Source organism: Ciconia boyciana, chromosome 3 (assembly GCF_034638445.1).
Source record: "Ciconia boyciana chromosome 3, ASM3463844v1, whole genome shotgun sequence".
NCBI classification, from domain to species: Eukaryota; Metazoa; Chordata; class Aves; order Ciconiiformes; family Ciconiidae; genus Ciconia; species Ciconia boyciana.
In genome coordinates this window covers 17,983,991-18,003,397 of record NC_132936.1, presented here as the reverse complement: position 1 = coordinate 18,003,397, position 19,407 = coordinate 17,983,991, and the positions used below count along the sequence as shown (strand labels likewise).

Genomic DNA, 19,407 nt, shown 5'->3' with positions numbered 1-19,407 from the left:
TGTAAGTATTAAACTTCACAGTACCTATAAAATTAAATTTCTAAATTCCACTGTAAATCTGCTTCTTCAGTCATGCAAAAATTTTGAGAGTTCCTTGGAGACTGAACTTTTGACTGAATTTGTTTGATTCATGCACCTACCTAAGCATCTTTCTATCCTTCCAACCTAAGTCTAATTTAGAAAAAAAGCCATGCTTAGAGGAAAAAAAGTTTAATTGTTTAGAAGTTTGGACCTTTGTAATAAATATATACATAAAAACTGAGTATGTTATGTACACAGCACATCCAACATGCAATTAGTTCAACAGCATGACAAAAATTCTCATAATCTGAAAATCTGAAACAGATTGTCACTAATATTGAGTGGTAGGTTATTTTTTGGCAGCTTTGAGTACTTACTATTATTTTTATTACTATTTTAGGGAGCTCTCAGGTCAGCAATATTGTCCAAAAAGATAAAAGAAAGGTGGATGAATAGGACCTGCCAGGGGACAGTAAGCACTTATGGAGAGATATCCAAAGGCAGAAACATATACCTGGACTGTGACAGACCTGGAGGAAAGCAGATTTGTGAGTTATGAGCCTAAAAACAACTGCAATTTTTCAAATGGAAAAAGAAACTCGGAAGCCAGGCATAAGAGTGAGAAAATGAAGCAGGTACTTTAAGATTTATTGGAGTTCCACTGGAAGATGCGAAGTGGCAACAACCTGTCACAAAACAATGGAAATGTGACTAAAAGTGGATGAAAGAGACAAGAGGGATATATGGGACAGAAAGAACGAGTGATATCGTATCCATCCATTCCCCGCCCCCCCCCGCCCCCCCCCGAAGCAAATCACCATGATTCTGCCAGGGGAAGGGAAGAAAAGCAAGTTTTATGCAAAGAATCACAGGTAATGAAAAAGTGGAAAATACAATGAATGAGACAAAGAAGAACTGTCCAGGTAAGAAAGAGGCAGAAGGAAGTATTTTTACAATGTAGAAAGTGAGGGCAGTCACAAATTCTACAAGAAAAAAATCAAGAGATATTAGAACAAAGGTATGGAAAACTTACTTGTCCTATGAACTAAGGAAGGGGATGGACAGATTTATCCTCCAGCCTCACTGAAGAGTTTTAACAAAGAGCTAAAAAACCCTATTGTAATTCCACAGTATTTACAAATATAAAATGCTAGTTCCAGCTGGCCTTGAACCTCAATCCGATTTTTTTTTTTTTTCTATTTTGTAGATTATTCACACTGCATAACCTATATGGTTACGGAAGATAAAACTGGGATTTTAGCCCCTGATTCTTATGCCTGCCACAATTGACCAAATGACATCTTTTTTAAGGAAAAATAAGATAATTACCTGTAAAAGTCTTTCTTTAAAACTTCCTTTTGCAGGTTCATTTGCTAGGAAAATTATGAATGAATCATCTTCAGTAACTCAATTCCTGCCAAGCATACTGTAACAACAAAATATTTTCATAGGAAGCGTGCAATTCACTTATAACAGGGAGAGGAAAAAATAGGTCAGCTTTGACAACTTACTTTTTTAGATTCCATATTCAGGTTCATTGAATAGTGTCATTTCTGATTAAATCCTATGTATTTATAACATCCATGATTTCACATATGATTTCAGAGGTTTACCAATAAAAGTGTAAATAAATAAGTAATCAGGAGATTTTTTTAATATATTGTTTACATAAGGAATAAAAAGTGGTTTTTTTTCCTTCAGATCTATATGCAGCAAAGGATAAAAAGGACTATTATCAAATCAGAAATAACAGACACGATGAGCAGAGTTCAGGAAATGACAGGGAGGAAAGGAGGACTGACACTAAAACCCAGAGTTCTGTGATCTAAATTTCTCTATCAATCATAATTGCCAATGAAAGTCATTCACTAAGAAACAATAACAGCAGGTTCTTTCAATATACAGTTTTCAGGTTTACAAAGGAAAACCAACTCTATAAATGCTATTTTGGGGGGCATTCATTCATGCAGCAACCCAAAGGTTAGAGAGGGAGTGGATGTGAAGATGCAGCATTTTTCCAAACCTGAAAAAGGATACATCTGTAGTACAACTAGGAAGCATAACTGCAGTATGTGAAGATGAGCCTGAGCAAACTTCCATCCTGTTAGGTTGGGTACCACCACCAGAGAAGATTGTCCAGTACAGGCTTCAATGTAGGATACAGCCATGGAAAATATACAAGGCTGTACCAACATCTAAATCTTCGCAACCTGACTGCTCTTGATGCTTCCGACAGCTGGTTCAGTCATACTCATCTGCGTGAGCTGACCCAACACCATCAGACTACAGTATAGACATACCCAAAAGCAAATGCCGGAGGGCTTCAGTGGAGGTATACTTGGAACTACTACTTCACATAATCAATTACTGGATATCTGTCCTTATCTTTGAGACACTGTCACATTGAAATGTAGGACCTAAAGGTAAATGTAAGGTAACTGTGTGACAATTTGAGGTAAGTCATATCAGCAAAAAGTCTCAAAAAAGAACAGTTGCAGAGACCTTCAGATAGAGATGCCTCTTTAAGTAACTGAGTACTTCACTGAACAGGCATTTATAGACATTCTTCAGTTTCCTGGAGAGAAAAAAAAGCTTTATAAATGTAATCAATTTCAAGTTTAAAAACTACTAGTTTATTATCTCTTAGTCTCTGAACTATTGCTGAAATGTATTTTTAAGTTTTTTGATCAACTGATGGCTTCCACACATTTCTTAAGCACTTGTACAAGTCAGGAAAGAAAGTCCATTTCATTTGATGCCTATAAAGCTGGTGAATGATTTAAGGTGTCCATGAAAACACTTAAAAGCTACACACACTTCTTAACTTTCCCTTCAAAGTTCTGGTATTTAAGCAGCTCAAACAAGTAATTTATCAGCTGTTGAAGGTGATGAAACAGGGCTTCACTGATGTGGGCGAAAATAACGATCTCGTGGTTAAGACTTTGAACTGGGAGTTATGAGACATAGCTCTTAGCCCCAGTTTCCCACAGACTTTGTATGTGACCTCTGTAAGTCATTTCACTCCTTCATATTTCTATGCATCTGTAAAAATGGGAAATTTAGTTCTCTCTCTCGGGAATTCTTATGAACCAGCATGCCCGAAATGGTACGATACTGGGCCACCTTGGTAATACTAAACAATGGCAGCAACATTCTTGGGCATTAAAATTGGTCATTTATCATGTGAAATTGTACCTGCCCAACAATTGCCAGTCATGACTGGGGAGTTACATTGGCCTAGAAGCCCTCCCAGAGTAGCCACTGCTTTTAGTATTATGTTTTAAAGAGAAAGTATCAGTATCAATAGGAGAGATTCCATTGCAATGGGCCAAAGACTGGTCCTTATCCTATTGGAAGTGTTAATGTAGATTCAAGCCCCAGTTTTGCTTATGTTACTAATTAAAAAAGAGCCAGGGAGAAAGCACAAGCACTGGGCACCCACGCATCTCTGTGTAAGGAAAAAGCCATTTCTTTGGGCTTGAATGTGGATCAGGTAACATGATTTTATGTGGATTGCATTTTGCTTAAACAAGCACATTAGATACGCATTCTCTCTCCTTTCTTGCCATCCTATAATAGTATAAAGATGATTTAAATTTAGCAGACCCTTGAGGAATTGAACAACAAAATGTAAACAGTGAAGAGACAATTAAAACAAGAGTCTGAATGATACTGTGACAAAGGAGAGACAGGGCACTGAAGTGCAAAATTCCTTATGAAGTTAAAAAGTAAACAGCAAACCATTTTACTTGGATTCTTCCAAGATGCATACATTTAAATATCAATGTTAATAACATTGGAACATGGAAGCAAAAACCCAGCATGAAGATAGGCTGGGTTTAAGGTCACTGTGCAAAATATGGGAATGACACTTGTGACTGGAAGCCTGGCCATCAAGGGCATGAATAAGAAGCTATTAATCCAATATGCAAAATACACTGGTTTGCTCCTCTGTTTGAGCTGGCAACCACTGTATCCCACACAGCTGGGATGGTCTGGGGTTTCCCCTGTTAGTGCTGCCACTGCCTCTTTGCCTCTAACCAGCTTTGTGTCCCTTGGCACTTTCTATTTCACAGTATAAAGTGTGACCTTTTGCATTTGAACTTCTATTTCTGCCCTTCTGAGGGGGAATTTTGCAACTCTTCCTCTTTCATGGGTATTTACACCCAGGCCTACTCCATCAGTGAATTTCCCAGGAAAACAAATGGTTTGGCACATGCTGTTTTTCCTTTAGGAGTCCCATCGGTGGTGAAAGCAGTGACAGCTGCTGCTTGAAACAAATTGTTGTGCATTTTGCTATGTAAAACCAAAAAGTGCAAACCAGAGTGGCAGGAGGTCATCTTATGATTCTTCTCGTTCATTTATATTACTCTCAAGCGCTCCCAGTGAATGAAATTCCACAACTTCCCTAGGTAACACTGCTATTACTTTATTAGAAAGCTTTTATTTTCAGAATATTGTTTTTTTCCACCACAAATTAGAAGCTGATTACTTTGTGCTCCACTGATGGAGCTTCTTATAATCTTTCTGTAACAATATTTTACATATCAAGAAATTATGTCCATTCAGCCTTCCTTCTTTTAAACTCAACAAATCCAACTCTTCCAATATTACATACCTGTAAGTCATGTTTTCTAAATGTTTTTGCTGTTCTCCAGTTGCTTATTGAAGGTGCTCAGGTCTGGACACAGTACACCTTCAGCAGCAGGGCACACCTCTCCTGGATTGTATGATACCTCCTGTTAATACACCCCTCAGGGATTTCCTTTTTTTCCCTCTACCTTCAGCAGTATAACTTATCTTGTTAGCTTAGTACTGGTTTACTACCCACACTACAACCCCATTGTCTTCTGCATATTTCAGTGGGTCATACTCCATTTTATATTTGTGCATTTGATTTCACTTTTGTAAGTGCAATGCTCCATACTGGCCTTTACTGAATGACATCATGTTAATTTACAGTCCTCTGTGTATCAAGTAATTCTGTCCTTCAGGATAAGGCAGGTTCAGACAAGAGTAAACTTTGAAATTCCACCAATAAGGTTGCTAATAAAAATAACACTGAATAAAAATGGACCAAACAGACTCCCATGTGACCCTACTTTGACATGAGATAATTGACAATCACTGCAAGTCTACCTTTTCAAACAGTCTGCTTTCACTTCATTGCATGATTTGCTTAAGTTTTGATGATAAAAGTCTTACTTAAGTCAAACATATCACATCTGCTGTATCCATCTTCTGCAGGCCAGTTACTGAGCCAAAGGAGGAAATCAGAGCAATTCGATAAGGGTCATTCCTGAAAACTCCATATGGAGTTTCATACTTTAAGTTTAAACACCTGATGAATAATAAAAGCTTGATGAATAAAGTTCTTGCAGATATCAAAGTAAAGATGACTTGTGATTCCCCAGGCCCTCCCTTTTTCCCTTAAATGTGGTTCCAGGTAGTCCTCTCCTATCTTCTAATAGCTCTAGCTCCATGATACAGCTGTCTCTCCATTTCTCCAAGAAAACTCATAATGGTTTATAGATTGTTCTGACTGGATCCTTAGCTTCAACAGGAAGCAGAGCTAGGCCATACTGACTTGAGCCAGCCATTGAAAGAAAAACAAATACACTTAAATTACTATCTGGACAAAAAACTGCTGGTATGCTGAACAGGTCTAAGTGTTCAGAACCTCCTGTTTCTGATCACAGAAATTTTCTTTTTTTAGTAATTATTAGTTTGTTAGGATTACACAATTCCCCTGCATAATTTAGCTTTGTAAAATAATTGGAGAGAAGAAAAATATATTCAAAGGTAACCCCCTGGTGTTGTCCTTAAACAAGCCAAACATTTATGTGGAGTCAACTTATCTTGAATTATTTTTCTGTTTCTGCCTGATTTTCTGCAGAGAGCATTAAACATAAAACCTTACAATAGCTGAATGTGAATGCATTTTGATTATGTTTTCTTAAGAGTATTTTCAAATCCAAATAATTCTAAGATATCTGAATCAAATAAATTTCAGTGCTACGTAGCATCAATTTGGAAGATTTTAATGACTACCTTCAGTAATTTTTTTTCTGAAATCTCTTTTCTTTAGCAGTGATTTACTTTCTTAGAAGTGTTGTTCATTTACATATTTATATTGTAATTGCACATGTTCCCAGGCACTTTAGAATTTTCAACCTTTGCACTATCCATGGCATGTGTTCATACCACATCCTCAGCTCCTACTTTAGATATAGCTGCTGTGTCATCTCAGTCCTGGCTCCACTACAGAATTCCAGAGTTCCCAGAAAGACTTACCCTTCAGGGTAACCTATTAATATTTTTTTTCCTCAATTTTTAAATATGTGTTTAAACATCTCCATGCATTACTCTCAGTGACCTGGAAAGGGATGTCCAAGTCCTCATACTAAGACTGATAGATCAAACTTACAAGCTTAGTGTTGACTCCTAGATACCTGTGTGATGGCATAACTCTTGCTGAATGTCGGCTCAAAGTCTGTTGGCTCTGCTCTAAGCAGAGAAGGGCTTGACAACTATCTACAATGGAGACTCTCCTCAGGGGTTGCCAGAGTTCTGATGAAGTGTGCCACCATGACTGAGCAGGTTCCACCATAGACATGTCATATACCATTATCCTGTTTAGCAGCCTTTTCAGATAGCTTTGCTCAGCTATTAACATGATCCTGACTTGATCCTGTGAAGACAAAAACACCCCCTCTTAACATCCTGGTCACGGAAGAATGGCTTAGGTATGGGAGGCTACATGAAAATTACATTGCCTAGTTAAAATAGAATCGCTTGGGGAGAGGGGAAGCTATAGGACTTCACGGATGCTTTATCCAAAAAAGTGGAAGTGGCAGAGAGCGCCCTAAGCATGGATTTCACTTGCTCTCCTGAACAATGTTACAACCTGAAAAGAAACATAATCATGAAAGGCAATGTTGTAAACTCCATTGAGGTTCCCTCCTGCAGTCCTAGTCCTGATCATTACCCAGTTTGTTTCCATTGGTCTTCCACACTGCAAACAATTTAATTAAACCTAGAGAACCTTTGAGAACACTGAATGAACACTGTGGTTGGTGCACCAAGATAACTTTGCCAAGTGAATGTGGAGCAAACTATGGGATGGCTGAGCTTCTTTAGCTCAAACAGAAAGTCCAAAGACTGGACCTTCAGCCAAGAGAGTGAACAGACAGAAGGCTTCATAGATAACTTTCTCACAGAGCCCTCTCTGCTCTTACTAAGGATCTCTCCCATAGCACAGGAACACCTGTACTCTGACAGACATCCAGTATTCACATTGAAATAGGAAGGTTGAGTGGACTAGGATATGTAAAGAATTTTTCATCAGATCAGAGATCAGAAAGAGATGCTATTTTGAGATTTGTTACTGACAGAGCAAAAAATTCTGACAACGTGATGTGAGAAATCCCAGAAATGTGCATACTGAATTTCTGATCATAGACGTGGGAACACACTGAACAGGGATTAAGGTTAAGGACACCTTAGGAACAGAAAGCTCTGCTTCTTACATTAAATACAAAAAATATGTATCAAAATAAATCAGGATATGTATATACACACACAAAATAAGGACAGAGAAATTAGGATCCTGTTCCCAATCATGACTCAAGTCATCCACCACATATTTAAAGCACTCAGGAGAGGAATGGGCAAATGAATACGGTGTTTAACATACCAAAACCAAGGACTTCTGGACTGTGAGGAGTAGATCTTGTACCACATTATACTTTGATACACTTTGGCGTTGCCAGTTGTCACTTGAACATGCCATCTCTGAATGTGAAAGAGAAATGCCCAGCATGTGTTTCAGACATAAGTTTTGAGACACTGATGAGCAGAATTTCCTCCTCTTCAGTCTGAGCATGTCTCCGAGAAGTGGTAAGTTATGGTCTTGTAATGAAAATTTGTAGAAAGAGACACCTTTTTGCCTAAAGTGGCTGAGTTTCACTGTCATAGTCAGGTATTTCTCAACCTCTAGAAGTATGCCACGGGATTACACAGTTCACAGCTAGACCTCAAAATAGGTGCTGATAGATACAAAAAAAAAAACAACAAAAAAAACCCCAACCCAAACAAAAAAAGCCCTAAAGTGGTTTTTCCAGGTATTACAGAAAGACTAGAAAGGAGCCCATCATAGTAGGAGGATGTGTGTCCAACCACTTTATCCAACTTTTCACAGCCTGAAATGAACCCTGAGGAGAAAAAATTCTGACAGGTTTCTTCCCTCCCCAGCCTCCCTTGAACTCCAGGGGCTATTTAAATACAGGTGATTTTTTTTTTTGTCTACTAGCCCTTAAAAAAAAAAAATTGAAGAACCATAAAGTAGTTCATAGAACCTGAGCAAACTGGTCTTGTCATATGTTTTTAGAAGCCAGTCATTCAGGCAAAGGAGTCCTGATCCATCTCAGATGAGCCATCATCACTGTCAGGTCTTTGCTAAAAGACAACTAGTCCAAACAAAAGTAATTTGCATTTTTTTCTGAAAGTCCAAATATTTTCAAGGACAAGAATAAAATAACAGTCCCCTTCATATACTGAAAAATAACAGAAGTGGGACTACTTTCCTGAATTTGAATTTTAAGCATAAATGCCTCCTCTTGCAAATGTAGGATGAATCACCATTGTACTTTCTGCTTGGTAGTAAAGTGTGTACTGCAAATGCAGAAAAATGAGTTCTATGGGTCCCAGTATTGCAAAGAACCTACCAGGTGCTTAAAGAAATTACTGTACAGAGAGCCCTGAAAGTTGATGTGAAGACTATGGGACAAAAAAAAAAAAAAATAATTATTGAACACTGTATCCATGGACTACAAAATTAAAGACTCTGGTTCATATTAGCATATAAAAAGATCTGATGAAGCTGAGCTAGTCTGTCATCAGATGGAAGAGAGGCAGAAGGTAGCACAGATGGTGAAGACAGAGGAAATTATTCATGGTTCCTTGCCACACCTTGAAAGGAGCTACTGAAAAGATGATGTTGAAAATTAAGACCAGAAGGCATCCAGGAACAACAAAATCTCTAAAACCTCCTTTATATTCCAAAGGTGTAAATATGTCCTGAAGTTAAATAGGCTTATGGTTTGAGGATTTGTTTTTTATAGAAAATGAACAAATCAAGATTTCTTTTTCTCTTTCAGAGTAAAAAGACCTGAACACCAAAGGTTGGCTCTTGAGTCTTTAAACAAATGTAGAACCTCATAAATCCTGGCATACTGGATCAACACTCATGAACATAAGTTTTCAAAGTTTGTCTTTCTTCAGATTACTTCAAAGCAAGAGCTAAAAAGTCCTATACATTACATTATGTGCAGTGCCATTCAGACCTGCAGCATCAAGCATAACTTACAGAGGTCCATGAGGAAAATTAACCTTTCTTGAGTGCAGCCCTTAAGTTCTTCTAGAATCTTAACAGACTACTTACAAAGCAGATGAGCTGACAACTGTGCTTATCTTATGAGCCAGAATTGCCTGATTATTTATCAGGAATAGCTGTAAGGAAACCAAGAAGCAGATTTTTCCCCCACTTCATAAAGTTTGAAGGTTCTTTCCATTGGTAGATATAAACTAGTGCACTTTTTTTGATGTGTCCATTACTGTCCACGACAAAGATGTCAGAGAAAATATATTTTAAAACCAGTTTTGTGGACTGTGGATATGTATATCCTGTGAATATGTATATCCTGTGAATTTCCCAGGACATGAGGAAGAGGATGGAGAGAAGTAAGGAAAAAATTGATTGCAGAGCCTAGACCCTACCTAGGTTGTAAAACCTTCCTAGGGTAGAAAAACCCAAACAACAAAAAAACCCCCATCCAAGCAAAAAACACCACCGCCACCAGAGTAGAACAGGATTTTCTGCCATTGCTGAAATGGGAAAAATTGCAGCATACAGCAGTTCTGAGGTTATGATGAAGAAGTTGAAGAGAAGGTAAGTTACAGTCAGCAACCAAAGCCCCAACTACCAGTCAGGTAGTGAGGCAGAACTGAGACAGTTCCAAGTGTTCTACACAATGTACTCACGCACTGAACATGGTAAGTGGGGGCAAGACAGAACATAAGCATGTCCAGTAAGAACAAGAGAAAGCAAATTTACGTAGTCCCAAATGACTGGTATGCCAAAGACATTCGAAGTTAGAATCTTAACTTTTTGCCAAAAAGGAAAAGGACCACAAACAGGCTGCAACGTTTACAGTCAAAGAGGAAACATCAAGAGGATGGAAAAAATGCTGAGTGATGACAGAAAGCTAACTTACTAGTAATCTTCACTTTAGATTTCAGGACTTCTCATGGTTTAAATGAACATAAAATAAATGATATCAATAAAAGTCCAATTTGACTGGCAGATGAAAGCTCAGGACTCAATTCTTGACTCTCCTAGAAAATATGTATAACTCTGTATTCTACCATTGACGAGGTGGGAAAGGATTTGTCTGGTGTCCAAAATGAGGCCAGTAAAATTTTACTGCCTCTCAAAAGTACTATGACAAATTCAGAAAGATTTGAAGGTGCCGGGATATGTAAACAGTTCAAGAATATGTATTGCCTTTAGCCAAGCACAAACCATCACATTATTTCAGAAGACAGAAATATTAAAAAACAAAAAAGTTAAATCTCTGCTGATTGCTTCCCTGTAGTTTAATTAGTGAGGAAAGGCAGTAAGGCATCACAGAATTTCCATTTCAGTTTTACTGTTCCCCACAGTCAATATCTTATGCCTGTGTTTTTGTTTCTAGGTTCCAGGGACACATACAAACCATTCAAACTTTGTTCTTTTGTTTTCTATCATGAGAAATCCTGGACACAAGTAAAATCTTATAATGGACCACTATTATTCCTCTCCTTCCCTTCTCATTCATAAACAATAAACACGTTGTACCCAAGTAACAATATACAGACACTGCTTGGTTTACTTGAAAAGATAATTCTCCAATCCAGGTTACCTCTGTAAGAAGCAACAGAGATATGTGATATCAGTACTCAGAAAGGAGACTTGAAACATGAAAGAACCCTGTACACTGTACTACGTAATGGCAACACTAAGAATTAACATAACAAAAAGTATGCTCTATTGCTAGAATCCCATCTTTAAAAGAAATATACACTAACTCTCAAATACAACCTTTTGTTACACAAAACCTCACACCACCTCTCACCTATTCTTTTTTCCTCCAAAAGACCATGTTCTTCTAAAATATTCCAAGAGGGTTTTTTCTTCCACTTCAGAAGAAGGTGACCCTAATATATGATAAACTAAGAGAAGGAAATCAGCCAACAGCACTTCTTTTAGAAGTTTATCCAGTGTCACTATCATATCAAAACATGCTTTGGGGAAAAAAGAATACATTTTAATGCTTTTTAAGGCCCAAACATTTGGTGTTGCGAGTATCAGCCTTATTAAGGAACTACAATCACTTATGACTGAGAAAACATTGCTAAAAAACCTGTAGCTCTGAGTCCTTCTGGAAGATGGGACATAAATTTCTAAAACAAAACTTAACTAAAGTACTAAGTGCATCCCTGGAGTCAGACCTGCAAATGAAAATACAAATGTTAGACTCAAAGCTTGATAAAAGAAGAAAACCTCCTCTATCATTAGTCTTATGTTTTACCACAAAAGAACTGAATCATTATAGTGCCAGAAGCTGCGCTAAGCTGCAATGAACACATGCCTCTATTAGAGAATTCCATGTGAAGACTTTAACAAAGCAATCATAAGCTACCTAAGCATAAGAACAATGAAATAAAACAAGAAACACACTACAGCCAAAAAAAAAAATTAGCTTTTCATCAGCTTTAAATTGCATTTTGACTTCTATAACCTGCTTCCATTTGTTAATGAAAGGGCAGAACATACTGCATGCTCAGCTTGCACGATAATGAAAAAGTTATCTGAATGTTAAATAGCTAAAATAATCTCTTTAACACTGTTTGATAGGTCTCCATGTGCCAATTAGTCTTCAGAAAGTTCTCGTTCTGTTGGAAACATGGTCTGATATTATTTATACTTTATATTATTAAAATTTTTGAGCACCCAGTTCCCTATTTTTTTCTCCTTTTTGTTGAAATTCAGAAACCTGTGAGAACATGTCAAACTCATTAAACTGTTCTGTATTCCCATGGAGAAAGATTCTAAGTAAAATTATCCCCACCCCTCCTTTATACTGATGAAATGGACCTTAATAAAGATAACCGAAATCTAGAAAATGTAATGCACAGGGCTAACATAAAACAGTGTGTAAGGTTAGCAGTCTTTCCAGTCTTCTCTGCTTAACTAGAATTTGAATTTTGCTCCAAGTTCTCCCCACTACAGCCATTATTTGGCACAGAAAAGACCAAAATCCTAACAGCAGGATTTATCTTACACTAATTAGCACATTGTATTTCTCTCACCTGTCTGAAAATTCACTACCAGGTATTAACACTTCTATTTTACCACAACTGTGGCTTTCAGTTAAGAGACCTCAAATATCCAGGTATTATTTTCTTTGGCAATTTCTTAGTAATGTATTTAGAAACTTAAATAAACCTGTCACAGATGATAAAGCTATCTAGCATCAAGGCCACAGGGTGCAACATGCTGGACTATGGATAACAGATGCTATTGGGATCCTCTGCCTGTGTGTCTTGTGGCTGTACAAAGAACTTCCCATATTCTTACTGTGAGGTCCAGAAAGCTTCCCACGAGAGCTGCAAAGGTAAAAAACAGGCTTCGAGGATTCTGTGGACAGAAGTGAACAGCTGAACCCCAGACCACAAAAGAAACCACCTATTTTCAGCATACTGTATAAACCCATGCTAAGTGTGCCCCAGGAAAGTTTCCCAAAGATTATATAAAGAAAAAATAAGAGAAGAAACAAAAAAATTAACAGTATTTGAAAAGAAAACTTAAGAAAGCTAAGGACTGAAAACTTACCAACACCACATATATATTCTGCTGGATGGGCAAAGTCATATAGGGTGATCAGATATCCTAGACTGACCAGGACAGGCACAAAATAGAAACCTTTTCCCAGAATCTCCAAGAATTTTACTAGATCATTATTTTGTTGCAAGTTTTACAAGTGGGATGTAAGAATTTCCCTCTCCCCCTTCCTCATAAACCGCAACCCTGGAAAAAGCTGGCAAATAGCCGTAAGAGTCTCACATAAATCCTGGAATGTTACTTGCATCCAATTTTTCCTTTCAAAAATGATTTATTTTCACCCTACCATGCAAACATATCCAGGCATCAGAACAAGAGGACAAGCCAAACTGCGCTCTTCAGATTCAGTTAGGCAAAGAAGTCATGGTTTCAAGTTCCTGTAGTGTTCAGTCATCCAAAATTAGAGTGGATACATAAACTATCATTACGAGAGTTCTGGAAAGTGGCGAGTACCAAAAATCAGTTTGTAGTTGTCTTATTGTTTTATACTCTTCATTAATTTCCATTCTCCATGGAACTCTTGGGTTCCATGATTCCCACAAGTCACAGAGCTAACATTTAATATTTCAGCACTGGAAATTGTTTATGGTTTCTTAACTCCAAGAATTGTGCAACAAACTAAGAAAGCTAGTAACCATAGCAACTGTGGCAGAGAAAAAACAGGTTTCAGCTATGAAACTGCAGTGCATTTTTAATTCTTGAAAATGCTATTCTTTCATATTCTACATGTGAAAAAATTGTTAAACATGTACTGTAACTAACGTATATATCTATTATGTACCAAAAGATATTTCTTACTACTATGCTGTATTAAGTACGCCACTTCTCTCTTCTCTCTCTTTTCCTCTCCCTTTATCGGAGTACTACACTTTCTTCTGTTTGCTTATGAATACCTGTATAAAAAAATTGAAAAGATGCTTCAATGGAGAAGAAAAATGTACTCCGTCTAGCTGTTTTTATGCAAGTAGATTCTAAGTGTCAGTTATATTTACTGTCCTATTAACAAACAGCTTTTGTAGCATGCTGTCCTTGAATCGGCTATGAAGCACTCATATTTTGCTGATTCTAGGAACTTCGCTAGGAAGGCATTGAATAACAAGCCCATGAACACATCTGATTATATAAGCTACAGCATGCATTACTATATAATGCAGTTAAAGGAAGCAGGACTGAACCACTGTTTGGAACTGAAATCATTTTAGGTACCCACATCCCATGCAGGGCATGGATCTACATACCCAAAGAGAGTATTACGTTAAGCCCTGTACAATCTTACACAGACACTTTGCTTGTAACTATTGTTTATTAGTGATGGCAAGCAATTACACTGGTATTAATGAATACAAGATAGAAACACTCAAAAGTTTTCCACTCAACTACCTATTTCATCCCAGTTTTGCTATCTTATGAAGACTTGAAGGATAAAACTTTCACGAAGAAAAAGATCTCAAAACCATACGAAAATTTAAGTGTAATCCATTTTGATTATTTGAGGACTTTAACAGACAAAATGATTTGAAATATTTGGTATCATTCATCAATACTGTGAATACGTCTAAAAGAAGGCGGCTACACTTCTTGTCCTCTCTTACAAAACAACACTTGTAAGTATCTTCCTGTAAAAAGCTTTTACATCCCCAAAATTTCAGAAAGCAGAGTGATGTACCTGTTTGTTTTTTTTTTTTTAATAAGAAGAACCTAAAGCAAAAAACTGTTCCCAAAGATTCAACAAAATATCATGAAACTACACAGGCTTTGGGGGCTTCTTATTTTGCTTTGGGAGGCTTTTTGGTTAAACTAATAATCTTTCTAATAGATAAAGATATGTGCACACAAGTTTTCAGTACTTCTGTAACACTCTTATGAGTAAATTTTAATTCAGTCAAATAACGCACCAATTTAACAGAATCCAAAAACGTACACATCACGTCTCCAGTCCTGTAAGTATGAGACATCCATAGAATGAAAAAATAAAGAGCCTAGATAAAGCCAGTTTTTCTCTGTTGACTCTGGCATAGAAAAGCATCCTCTTGATTTGGATAACAAAGGCCACGACCACATGGTCCTGCTGGAGGCATCTGGTTGGAAATGCACTAGGACAGAAACGAAGCTGTGCAGAACTACCAGCACATGTTAACTGCCACAAACAGCAGGGTTACTGCTTTGGACTAGCGGGAGGTGGCCACATCTCTGCAGCTCACAGCACTTCCTTTAGAAACGTCTGCTTTGGCAAGTCCATTTATCAAATGTATTTTTATACTTGATGCTTATTTAGTATTGTATTAATAACAATATTGTTTTAACGCATTCTTTTTAATTAAATCCGTGAAGTACTTTAACCAAAACAACATGGATGTAACATTTTTATCAAGTGAAGAAACAAAATACCGCAATAAACAGAAATTTGGACACAAACCCAACATGCCAATTTATTTTTTATTCTCTTTGTACTACCAGAGTCTAGTTTGAACAATTATTCCTCAAAACCATGCAGATTTCACTGGACAGTACAAGTATTTGCTACAACAACATTCAGGTACATTACTTAGATGACATAAAAATCTTCAAACACTGTACTTCAGAAATAAAGAAGGTGGCATACAGTTCTGACGAGATTCCAAAAAGTATGCATTATTTTTAAAATGGCAAACTGCTTATTTTTCTTTTCATAACCAAATGATAAACACTGTACCAAGGAAAGATCACACACAGCAACAGATACTCCATAAGTTCAGACATCACATTCATACTTTATCCTTACAATATTTTAATGTAGCTCAGGTGGTTGCATCTGTTTAGACCAGTGACTGTAAAATTATGTACCTATAATAAATAATGGATCCATTAAATCAATGATAAGGTATTACCTTATAAATAACTGCTAATTCCAATGACACATCAAGACAATGTTCCTTACAAACCTTATCACCACTCTACCTAAAGTTCACAAAGTCAACAGCAATTACTGAACATACAGAGAGTAAAAGAGTACATATAGCCAAACAGGTATCTTAACACTCAAATTTCAACATATGTAATATACGTTGCACACATTAATCCACTAATTAATGCAAAGTTTGATAAGGGCATCACCATTTGTGATATTTAATCTTCTGGCATCTCTTACATCAAATGGCAAAGATGCACAGTATTAACTTTACTTGCAAGTATGCAGACTTAACTGGAATGTTTAGAAGGGATAAGTAATACATATCCCAACAGAAAAGTAAAATCACATCATAATTTTAATAATTAAACCATACTTACTTCTGTAACATCTGCCCCCACCAAACCTTTGCACAGTGTCTTAACAAAGAACTGGTTTTCCATGCTGACAAGTACTGCTTTTATATGTGGGGAAGGTCTGAAGTAATTTACTTGTAAAAATTAGTACTTCTGTCCAAGAAAATGACTGAAAAGAATCTAGACCTTCTATTACAATACTGAAAGCTTAAACTACAGAGCTTAATGTAACCACACACTGACAAAGAATTCCAAGCAAGCTACAATTCATGGGCATACTCTGTTTTAACCTGTCTGCTTTTTACAGGATACTCTCTCTTTCTTCTCCAAAACCAGCCCCTTCTGAGGCTGTAACAGTGTGGAGCTCTGATGAATCTTTTGAAAGCCTGGTATAACTTGAACGCTGGCTCCGCTTGTGAGCAACACTCTTCAGGTTCTCATTCTGAACTGCAGTTGAATTGGAACCTGAGCCAGGGTGCAGGATAATTTGAGGTGAATCTCTGATACCTTGTATTTCTTCAAAATTTTGATTAGCCCGATTGTTTGGAGCACTGTTATTATTTAAGGTTACTGTACTAGGGGTTCTATTTAAATTATAGACTTTCTGGCAAGCTGGCCAGTTCTCTTCTGGGCTACTTGCTATCAAGCTGCTTTCAGAAGGGCTTTTCTTATCTTCTGAGCAAATAGACATGCGAACCACAGCTGGATCTTGAAGGCCACTAAGGCTGTGTGGAATTCCTCTCTTTCCACTGTGACTGTCATCTTCAAGCTCAATGAGATTTGCCTTTTCAAGCTGTGAATCATCTGCTCCTTCATTATGGAGGGAATGATTTGGAGAACTTTCGTTGGATCTTACACCAGAGTCAGACGAATCTTTTTTGTCCAAAAGGGCATCTGTCAAATACTCCTTTGCTTTGATGAAGGTTCTAATAGGTTCAGATCCATGTTCTGGAGATTTGGGCTGCTTCTCTACTTTGCCATCTGTCTTCTTATCTTTACCTTCTTTAAGAAGTGGAGTATTATCTGATTCCTCAGTTCCTGACTCATCTTCATCACTAGGAAGTTTCTGATACCGGAGAGTAACTCCCTTAAGCTTTAAATCTGCAGCCTGGAAAATACTTGTTCTTTCTGAAGACTTCTTTCCTGGGAGAAGCTTGGAACCAGACTGATCAGACTTTTCATCTTCTTCGGTAATAGGATCCAAAGGAGATGCATCATTAGTAGAAACACCTGAAGTACTGTAATCAACAACATCATTCCTCTTCAGCAAGAAGGACTTTCTTCCATCATCTTGTTTCTGTTCACCATCTTTCCCTTTTTCCTGTTCTGCACTGGAATGCAAGGAACCCCCTGATGTACTCTGCCCCATATAGAAAGCACTTGAGCTATGAGGGGAGGACCTACCACTTACTGTAGTAGAATTGGCGCCTCCTTCTAACTGTGACATTTGAGCAATATACTCTCTGTATGCATCTCTGTATTCTGCCTGTACCTTATCAGTAAGCTTTGATATTTCAATACTAGAATCTTGAGAGTTAAGACTTGAAAGACTCGGAGTTCTACGAGTTTGTGACTGGAAAAAAAAAAAAAAAGAGAAAGAAAAGAGAGAGATAACAGTTAAATGAACTATTTATTTTTACTTTTACTGATCTTTTTAAATTAAGTAACTCAAAGCATAAAGTATGTGCTTAAATGATTTTTTGTTGATGTGAACAGATTATGCAAGTGAAATTGTCAATGCTATAATTAAAATATGCTTACTGTAATCATATATAAGCAATCACATACACATTCACTACACACACACATACACTACGAAGTATTCTTATTGTTGGTCCCCAGAATGGAAGATTTCCACAAAACAAGCATTTTATCCAGTACATTTAAGGCTAACTCTTTTGAGAATATAATTATAACAATTGAATTTTATATCAAGATGGGCTTTTCTAATACATTTTTGTACATTTACAAAATTAGCATTTTATATTAGAAAGACAGCAAGAGTTCATCTAAATGCTGAACATCTCTCAAAAACAATTTAAAATACCCCCATGCTACATACTTCAATATATCCTGGCAAAATTCCATTGCATATAACTGATTTCAGAAAAATCAGTTCTTGGACATATTCCTCTTTGCCCCCACCTCTGCTCTCTTTTAGTGTGCACACAGAGAAGTCCATAGGCATAGGATGCTAGGCCATCTATTAAATGCTAGAACCAAGATCTAGCACAGAGGTTAACAAAGTAAAGGAGTGGATTGTGGATGAACATACGGCTTTGTGTCATGCATATAAACGGGCTGCTCACTACCACCAAGTAAAAGACATACAGTGCCTGGTGCACTGGAGCTGAGGCATTGACTTAAGCAGCAAGTACTTTAGGAAACCTGCTCAACTTTGCAGTGCACAAGAGAGGAGATTTTGAAAGACTGTTGAGGTATTCTGTCTTATTGGGGGCAACACTGAAAATGAACCATGTTTCAAAAACCTACCTTCTGCTAGAAAACACTATTAAAAAAAAACTAAAAGGGCTTGGGTAATTTTAACAAGCTAAACATGAACAGGAAAATTAATGTGTGGATTCAAACACTGTGAATGAATTCAAGATTTAGAACAGAATTGCTTAATCATATAGATATACCCTCTTGGTCCATCCTTCTCTTTCTCACTCTCTGTTTTTCTTTTCTCCTTCCCCCCACCTTTTTCCTGCTCTTAAATGCATCCTTCTTATCTTTCTTGTTTCTGTTCATCATCTTTTCCTTTTTCTTGTTCTGTACTGGAATGCAATGCAAACCAACATGTTTCTTTCCTTCTGAGAAGATGCTCATAATCCCCCCAGCAAGCAACATACACGAGATCTGCAGGTTACCATTCCATTATTCCCTCTACATTACTAAACAAGTATTACTGACAGCTTTTCATAAGATCAATAATGTTGTATATACACTAGAATACTGAGCAACAGCTAAACATGATTATCTAAAGGAAAATGGTGTTTAAATGACTTCTATCTGCCATGACTCCTAAGCAATTCCTAAAGCAAAATGCAAGAATCTCAGAAATATTAATACTTGATTATTTATGCATATTCACTATTTATCCACACTCACAGCAGCTATGGTTCCTCACCAAAAAGAGAAATATTTGATTTTGTTGTGCATTTCCAGTAATACTCCTTCTTTTGACAGAGAAGCAGCAA

The 19,407-nt window shown here is 37.1% G+C and overlaps 1 protein-coding gene across 2 annotated transcripts in view; it reads right to left on the bottom strand.

Moving 5' to 3' along the window:
• Positions 1 to 14,273: 14,273 nt before the first annotated feature.
• The window catches only part of KIDINS220 (kinase D interacting substrate 220), an 83,145-nt gene continuing 78,011 nt past the window's right edge, over positions 14,274 to 19,407 (bottom strand). Inside the window, exon 28 of one of the 2 annotated variants that reach the window (XM_072855089.1) lies at positions 14,274 to 17,780. In XM_072855089.1, coding sequence (XP_072711190.1) covers positions 16,509 to 17,780 — 1,272 coding nt within the window. In that variant the 3' untranslated portion in view covers positions 14,274 to 16,508. The remainder of the gene's footprint in view (positions 17,781 to 19,407) is intronic. The other variant, XM_072855088.1, reaches the window with a different exon arrangement.